Here is an 8,949-nt window from a genome sequence, read left to right on the forward strand (position 1 = left end):
TGGCATCCTGATAAATGTGATAATTCCCAGAAATCACACTTCCAGCAGCTTGTCACGATTTGCATCAGATTATAGGCAATCGACTCGATTCACAAAATCGATCTTAATTGCTGTGAAGTGACCGGTTGCTGAACGCGCCCGTCGTCTCTCACTCAAGATGTCTCCACGCAAAGATATAATAAATATGTATACGCAAGAAAACGATATATCGTCGCCAATTATCATTGACGTTGTATTCAAGCTCACCTTTATTCCTGCGATGTGGTCCCTCTTCAACCCGCAGATGGTGATGAGGAGGAGGATGAAGATGCGTACTGAGGCTGTTGGTGTGAACCGAGTGATGCGGATAGGAGGAGAGAAGCCCACGCCATCCACACACAGTGATGTGCAGGGGTCCCCTCCCCCATGCAAAACCTCACCTAACGCAGTTGTATCTGGACGGGTTTGGCGCATGTCTGTACACACTGCGCACATTTAGTCATTTCCCCATTTTAGACCGTTTCAATTAGCATCCCAGTGTGTGTGTGTGTGTGTGTACAATGTCAGGAAACACCGACTCCTTAAATACTCACTCTACATGTAAAGGCTACCATTGCACGCATGCTTTTTTTCTTCTCAAACAGATTGTCTGTATACATGAATGTAACATTGTGTTCACAAACACACACGTGCAAGCGCACCTGACTCCTGTTGCCATGCCAACAACTTGCCATGTTCTTTACCCCTTACACTGCATCACGCCCTGCTGTGAAGCGAGCTCTCTGCAGAGTGTAATGTCCTCACGTGTTCAAAGAAAACGTCTGGATGCAAGAAACATCGTAGTTGCTTGTCTCACACGCATCAGGCTGTGTAGAGGTTCAAGAGAACTTCGTGTCAATACGGTATGTTGAAGAATCTGAGAAAGCTACCTCTCGTTAAGATTGTTATAACATTTGATGTATTGTGAAACTTAACTACTGTGGTTTTACACTGTCCTGATGGACAGGTTTTGTTGGGGCATGTGAGAGAAAATCCTTCATTTCATTTTGAGGAGCACAGATTCCTAAATATTGGATGAGCCTAGTCTTTGCTCAAATAGCCGGTGATGAAGTCGTATGCACGTTGTAAAAATACTCAAAGTAACAATGCTGCATTCATGTAACTGGAGTAGGGTACGGCGAGAAAAACACACAAAAAAACTTTGAAAGTACACATGATGCAGAACAGCTCCTTTCAGTGTTACTCGAAATATAAAAGGACAACTTCCACCTATTTAATGTGTCCTTCCAGGGCAACAATAAATGCCTTTTAACTTGCATTATGATACGACGGTATAACAGGTAGGCCCAAACAACAGTAACGACGTCTCCATTTAACCAAAGTGGCAAGTAATGCCAGTGAGTGGGCAGCCAGAGACATCTTTGTAAATCATCCATTAACAACAATCACATCTTTACTTTCCATTGTCTGACTGAAACGGCTCCATTATCATGGGATTCAGAAGCAACACGCAAATAAGTAAGTAATATAAATGGGTGAGAAACTTGTACTAAAAACTTTATTCGTCAACGGTCTTCATCTGTACAATGACCAGAAAAAAAATACAAACGGGGTTAAATTATTGTCACTATTACAAAACGTGAGATCGTAAGAGGTTTAAAAAACAAAAAAATGAGAGTCCGCTTCTGCAGCTTGAGGCGGATTATTGTGGCATGGGTGCTCTCATAGGAACGCGGGGTGGGACACCGGGGGGCCTGGGGGGCATTGGAGGTCCTCTCTGGAAGCCAAAAGGAGGACGAGGAGGAAGGCCAGCGCCGTAGCCAGGTGGAGGCATTGGAGGAGGCCCTCTCATACCTGGAGGCCCGGGGTGACCTGGGAAACAGAGCAAGAGGGTCATTACATGATAGATCTTTACTGTTGACTATTCGCTATCACTACAGCCAAAAGCTTACCACAGGAAACAATGTTTAACGTCCTAAACAACAAACAAATGCTGAGGTTTGTCGTTAAGAGTCAATATCGTTTGAATATTCACAGGATAAAAGAAAATGGTTTGCCAGCCCTGCCAAAACTGGGCGAATACTTTTGGTGGACCACGTTGGGAGGCCTAGATGTGCCAGTGAATCACTGCTGTTCACACAACAACTTACTGGACACAAGTTTCAGGCACGCAGTATTCAAACTGACAAAACAAATTGAGGGAATTCTTTATACCAAAAACAGGTTTTACGCGAAATGCACAGGTTGCCAGTTCCACATCATTGCTGAATAATTTTCAATAATGATCCATTACATATTTTCAGCTTTTTGCCTCTCCAATCTAGGAAGCCAGATGCACTTAGTTTCTCCATCAAGTTTTCTCTTGAAAAATGCATGGTTTGATGTGGCGTCACATCCTCGCTTCATGTGGTATTCCCAAACCTATCCTAAACTATTTAAATTAAATAGAATAGCTTGTGAAATCCCTCAAATGATACTCGATGCATATCAGGCATCTGGCGACCCACCTCCTGGTCAGGCACAAACTCAAAAAGGGTGCCTGTAAACTGTTATAAACATCTTAGAAGTTAACTTCACGTAAGTGGGTGAGATGGATCTAATAGAATACTAAATCCAATCTGTGTCAAACTGTATGAAGTCCATTTTGAGGAAAGTCAAATGACGCAATATTGTGTCCCGTCCGATCTACAAAACATATTTTGATAGGACCAAATATTTTACCACAACCGTCTCATGACCGTTGCCTCTTTAGTATTTGAAGTAGAGCCAAATGGTGACGTGTTCAAAGACAACCCAGCAACACAATACGGCTCACCAATAGCAAACCTGCCCATAACAGCTCATTTGTCAATGTAGTCCTGGCAACATGGCTATGAGTCAATACTACTAATCATCTATTTTGATGCATAGCAAAGATGTAGAAGTATAGTTGAAGCATTTAATTTCTCCACAAATGACAGTATTTTTAAGATTAAGACACTTCAATTTTTCAACAAAGATTCAAGGAGATGCCACGGTGCTTACCCATGTGAGCTCCGTAGGGGGCTCTGGGCGGCATGCCCATAGGCGGGGGTGGGGGCATGCCAGGTGGTAGTGGTGCCCGTGATTGATTTGATCCCGGGGGCGTGGGAGGTGGAGGCACCATGCCAGGAGGACCGGGAGGGGGCATGGGAATCTGAGACATACCTGTGTAGGAGAAACAATAACGTCTCTAGGCATACTCCAGCAAGGATCTACTTTCCTAGTTTTTGAAAACCCATTCCAGTATTTGAGGACGAAAAGGTCTATTGCATACGTCAGTATATTTTTTCATTACTTCTCACTTGCAGCCAGGGTGGAAATATTTGAACCTTTAACGACTATTACCTGGATGCAGGTTGCCCGGAGGGAAGGGCGGTGGTCCGGGTGGAGGCCCACCGGCGCCGCCCTGTTGGTTTGAATTATGAGACATGGACATTGATGGCAGCATCGATCCAGGAGGAGGAATAGGGGGGAAGCCTGGAGGTGGCATGCCTGCACAGAAAAAAGTTTAATTTACAACTTATTTCATATTCTTCTGATACACAATTAATTGGTTAAATACTAGTCGTCATCTTGGCTATTGTGTTAAAATGTTAGTATGGTGACATCAGCACCTCAAAGAAGGGACTCATTTGACAGACGTCATTCACTTTTAGTTAAAGACACACAAGATTAATTCAAAGTGATTTCATGCGCAACTACTCATGAAAGACGCATCTGTCGGAGAAGCACACCTACAGAGCTCGACTTCCATCTCGTCACGATGAGATCAGTCACCACAATCAACTACTCAATCCATCACAATTAATCAGAAGCATCCGATAGGGAATGACGGGCTAAAACCCAAGAAAATGCAACACCAGCTGTTACAGCTTTGGAAAAAATAAAGTCAGAAAATGCAGACGTATAATTAGACAAATCTGCTGCAGAAAGTGTCACATTCAAAAAATGGTTCAGTCGCTAAGCCAACAGCGCCAATCGCCAGTTCTCTTGTGTATCAAGCGTTATAGATATGCACCACACTACATGATGTTGTTTCTGAGCAGATGACCAGAAATGATCATCTTATGCATTATTACTCATGGGATACTTCCTTATCTGCCGATAACGTGGTTGAAAATGTTCTGCATCGCACGGCGACAGTGTTAAATTAACTATTGAAAAGAGAACACACAATATGCTGCGCCAAAGTTTTTCAGTCATACCTTGCATGGTCATCCCACTTCCCATTGCAGTGAGAACCGGCGTCTGAGCAGTAACAGGAGGCGGAGCATCTGCAAACAGCTGATGAGGCCTGTCTGCCTGCGAAAGAGGGTTTTGTGCAGCCAGGAGGCGCTCTGCAGCAGAGCCGTGTCGTTCTCCTTTGGAGTCTTTCTTGAAGGCGTAGGACACTGTGATGGGCCTGTTACAGAGGTACTGGCCATTCATGGCCTCAATTGCTGCATCAGATGCGTCAAAACTTGCAAAATTGATAAAAGCATAACCCTTGGAGTTGCCCGTGTCTGGGTCTCGCATAATCTTTGGCGTCTGGAGGATCACGCCAAAGGCACTGAATGTGTCATAGAGCAGTTTCTCATCAATCTCTGGATCCAGATTACCAATGAAGATGTTTGCACCCACATCCAGGTTTTTGTTGTGCGCAGAGGCCTTATTAACTCGAATGGGTTTGCCATAGAGCTTTATCATATTCATGATTTTTATGGCATAGTCAGCATCTTCTTCACTAAGGAACTCCACAAAGCCATAACCTGAAAAGGGAAAGAAAAAATTGCTCATTAAATTTGACCTGAACCCAAAAAGTTTAGGGTTGTATTTTTTGAGTGGCAATCGCCGTTCTAGAGAACATTGACTCACCTTGATGTTGACCAGTGACCCTGTCTTTGGGCATGTGCGTGTTGACCACAGGACCAGCCTGCAGGAAAAGCTCCCATAGTAATGGCTCCGACACTTTCTCATCCAAGCCACCCACATACACAGTGGCATCTGAAAAAAAATGTATACAGATTTTGATTAAACTTGATATTGAAATGATTTTATATGCCCAGATTAGACGACATTTAACACGGATTGGTGATTTGTAGTGTTAACCTGTGATGGAGATGTGTCAGTCTTTTTCACATTTAATTGAGTAAATGAGGAAGTGAACACCTTAAATAACCATACTATTCAACTATATTATATAATATTACAAGAAAAAAGAAGAAAGAAATAAGAAACTATTTGTGCCTGTAAGAGCATTTGTTGAAAGGACATTCTGGAAAATATAGATGAATACAGCTGGAGAACATGAATATAAAGAAATACCAATAAAATGATGCAGAATTAGTAACCGTATTACTTATTATAAAATGTTTGGAGCTAAATAAAAGCTCTGTTATCATTTATTGACAGTTCTAACTGAAGTGAGCAATAATAAATGATATAACCTATCTATTGTTACTGTAACAACACTAATAATACTTCCAAGACCATATGGCTTGTTGATCAAACACCATTTAAAGAACATTAACCGACATCTAACAGATTAAATGTGATCATGTGTTTAGCTGCTCGGTTAACGCGAGGTTGCTAAGCTAACTTTAGCTTGTTAGCCAACAGGAGGTCGGTCTTCTTCCAATATGCTCACAGCTGGCATACTTCAAATTGAACAGAGCCCAACGCTACACAGTGGCTGTAATGCAGCAAAAGAGTATAAGATACCAAAGTTACGGTAAGTTAAGTCAAACTTATGGAGCAATTAGCGGCAAACCAAGCTAACAAGTGAGCACATATACATGTGACCGACCGGTTGTTTACTTCAAACTAAAAGTTTAACAGGTCTTAAAACAGGGTGAGCAAGTTTATGTGGGGCCCACAAGCAGATTCATTAATTACTTCAAAGAAACGGCGAAAACGCGTTTACAAAGACGTCTTTACCTTGGTTTCTCTCTGAAATTGGTCCCGCTGCCATGTTGAATGAACAACGCCAGACGAGCGTCTTCGCTGAGGCCCCGCCTCTTCCGGTCCGCGTACCGGATGCGGAAGTGAGACATGTTAAATAAATATTGTAACACATTTCTGCAATCGTTTTTAAGAATCTCTTACTAACTGAATAAGATTTATTTTAAACAATGTATAGTATATACAAATGGAATGTGACAATACACTTCAAGTGCTTGGTGGTAATGTGATAGGCTGTGCTCCTTTGGTGAAAGAAGTGAGTAACCTTTACTTCTAAACAAATATTCGTTGTTATTTTTAACTGAACATACAACAGATAACATGTTCCAACTACATATCCTCAACAAAGGCTAACGTCATCAACACATGGGAACCCACGTGTGGAAATAATATTCTTAAAATGAACTCATAAATATTCATATTATTCATAAAGCTTGCATTGTTATTTATAAGCTCAGGTTCAATATGTTTTGTAGCACACTATCTTTGTGTACAATGTGTAGAATGTGTCAATTTTATGTTTTTGCAAAGCTACTTTTTCACATGTTTGAATTACACTTATACCAATAAATGACAAACCATTATCTATTTAGAGTAACTTGGTCCTCCTAGTTGTGCACTATGCAGTACAATAAGTAATATGACCAATTGATAAATATTTGTATGAACCATTTAATATAAATCTAATAAAAGTATAAACATGGAATACAAAATGTTCATAGAAAATACATACAATAAGAGCCATCAGAAACACTGTTATAAAAACGATATTGTAAAGAATATGAAACTTATAAAAACAGAAACTTCAACAACATAACATGCATCAAACCCAAAAGATGAAAAGCCCAAGGTATGTTTTATAAAAGGGATAACACAAACAATTGTTTAAAAAAAACTTAATTTATAATGATTAAAAAAAAGTTTAAAGGCATTTGTAAGAGGAGAACTCGGAGATTAATGGCTTGTGGTCAAACAAATGAAAAGAAAATCACACATAATAAGCATCTAACCTAGAAACAAAATTCTAAAAATCATTTTTTTTTTAAACAAACCACACACACCACACAATTTAAGATCTCCAGCCCCATAATTGTATTTGAACTTTTCAAATCTAACCAAATTGAAAAAGTATCTGCAGATGACATTTCTGGAGCAGGAGTAGATAAAAGTGAAAAAATGGAAATGAAAGGGTTCAAGATGCATAATTGTGAGGTCAAAGTGTTCATTGTATCAATAAAAAAGTATATTTTAAATTCTCAATATTTATTTAAGAGAGCTGCATTTTCTTTTCCAAGAAGATGGAATTAGCAAAAAATGTTGTGCTGAGCACATATTTTGCAAGCTGAGTACCAAACGAACAATATATATGATTACAAATGTATACCAAAAGGTAGTACGATTGAATAAATCCTTCATAATCTAATGTCATGTAATCTATTTAAGGAATAGTTTGACATTAGAGTTAGTTGAAAACATCCTGCCTGTATGCTAAGATCAGCTCACTGGCTGCTGCGTTATATGTAAAGCACAGATATGAGAATAGCTTCCATCTCTCCGCCAAAAATGTAATAAGCAAATTTCCCCAAATATCCAACTATTCCTTCGACATAACTTTACTGTAACAGTAATATAACATGTAATCCATCATCTTAACTTTACATGGAATTACAAAAAACGTTGTAAAGCAGAGTAGAACATATTTTACAGACCTCATTTAATTAATGATTTTTTTGAGTTTTGAGTCTTAACTGTTGCAATGCAACCAATTTCATGAAGGCACAATAATCCAAGGGAAGTGATCAAATAAAATAATGAAATGAGATCTGGCTTTAATCATACTCTATTTCTGCTGCTTTGTTTGCTATTTGGTCTCCCCAAAATTCAGCATAATCAGTTTCTGCTGTTGACAATCCAGCATTCAGCGGTGAGCATGAGCCTTCCTGCTGTTTAACTTGCATAAATCAGTGCCCACATTTCCATCCAACCAATTGAACTCTCACTTCCATGGGGTCCTCAAAAGGCTGCTCACTGAAATGCCTTCATCGGTATAACGTATTCAATACATTTGAGATACATAGAGAAATATAATATCACATTTACAGTATAAACAAAAGCAGGTCCTTCAACATAAACACATTTTAAAAGGTGATAAGTGCGAGTTACATACATTGTGTTTAGCTGTGGATATACACCAGCACTGCTAACATACTGTTTCTCCTTCCCAAAAGTAACAAAAAAGAGAGAAGAAAACGTAAACCACAAGTGCTGGTAGTGTTTTGTCTCGACCACAATGACTCACACGTGACAAATCGGCTTGTTTGAAACAAACGATTCGTCAACTTTTTCTTTTTTGGCCTGCACATTTTACCCCAAATCCCGCTCTACTCTTTGTATCCGCTGAGATCCCGACCTCCATTTTAGTCTCCGAAGCAACAACTATTTGAACTCCTCTAAATGAAGCACATGACCAACACAACCTGTGTCACAAGACTAATGTCTTAGTCTAAATGTTAAACAGCATCACTTTGCAATACCTTTAGTTGATAGGCCACTACAAATATACATTCAGCTAGTGTCATGGTCACTAAGCGTACAATGTACATTAAAATAGACAAATGCCTTCAAAAAGAAAGTATGAAATCATAGTGATGGTTCAATATCTGATTTTTCAAATAAACCTGAGCTGCTGGCAGTCACCTGCTGACATTTAACCAAAGTACCCACAAATTATTACATAAGCAAATAACAATATTAATGCTTACTTGAATTTCTGGTATTATTTGAGAATGCAAATTGCACAATTTACACTGTATTCTCATTAAAACAGGCAGAGTTTATGTCCCCATAAAGAAAGGGTTATAAGGTGGGATCTTATATCATGTTGTAGATTTAGCTGTTTTAGTGGTGACATTTAAGAAATATTTAGATTTTTAATAGATAAAAGGTTCATGCTATTGATCTTTTAAGACCCAAACATTCTTCCTCCTTTAGTTGCCAGAGTCCAAAATA

The 8,949-nt window shown here is 39.4% G+C and overlaps 1 protein-coding gene across 1 annotated transcript; it reads right to left on the bottom strand.

Annotated features, from left to right (window-relative positions):
- Nucleotides 1-1,519: 1,519 nt before the first annotated feature.
- sf3b4 (splicing factor 3b, subunit 4) lies at nucleotides 1,520-5,981 on the bottom strand. Its single transcript, XM_056411285.1, has 6 exons — nucleotides 5,917-5,981; nucleotides 4,855-4,983; nucleotides 4,206-4,748; nucleotides 3,346-3,492; nucleotides 3,004-3,165; nucleotides 1,520-1,851 (listed from the first exon to the last, which is right to left on the bottom strand). Exons 1-6 carry the CDS (start codon nucleotides 5,948-5,950, stop codon nucleotides 1,682-1,684), a joined length of 1,185 nt encoding a protein of 394 aa, XP_056267260.1. The 5' UTR covers nucleotides 5,951-5,981; the 3' UTR covers nucleotides 1,520-1,681.
- Nucleotides 5,982-8,949: the final 2,968 nt, after the last annotated feature.

The sequence above is a fragment of the Pseudoliparis swirei genome, unplaced genomic scaffold (genome assembly GCF_029220125.1).
Source record: "Pseudoliparis swirei isolate HS2019 ecotype Mariana Trench unplaced genomic scaffold, NWPU_hadal_v1 hadal_196, whole genome shotgun sequence".
In the NCBI taxonomy this organism is placed as follows: domain Eukaryota; kingdom Metazoa; phylum Chordata; class Actinopteri; order Perciformes; family Liparidae; genus Pseudoliparis; species Pseudoliparis swirei.

What these genes read in the sequence shown, in the direction of transcription:
- sf3b4 (XM_056411285.1), bottom strand. Translation starts at nt 5,950, where the DNA reads ATGGCAGCGGGACCAATTTCAGAGAGAAACCAAG. An exon ending in GGTCACTGGTCAACATCAAG is followed by an intron (nt 4,749 to 4,854) that starts GTGAGTCAATGT and finishes TTCCCTTTTCAG; the next exon opens with GTTATGGCTTTGTGGAGTTC. An exon ending in CCCCTACGGAGCTCACATGG is followed by an intron (nt 1,852 to 3,003) that starts GTAAGCACCGTG and finishes TCTGTTTCCCAG; the next exon opens with GTCACCCCGGGCCTCCAGGT.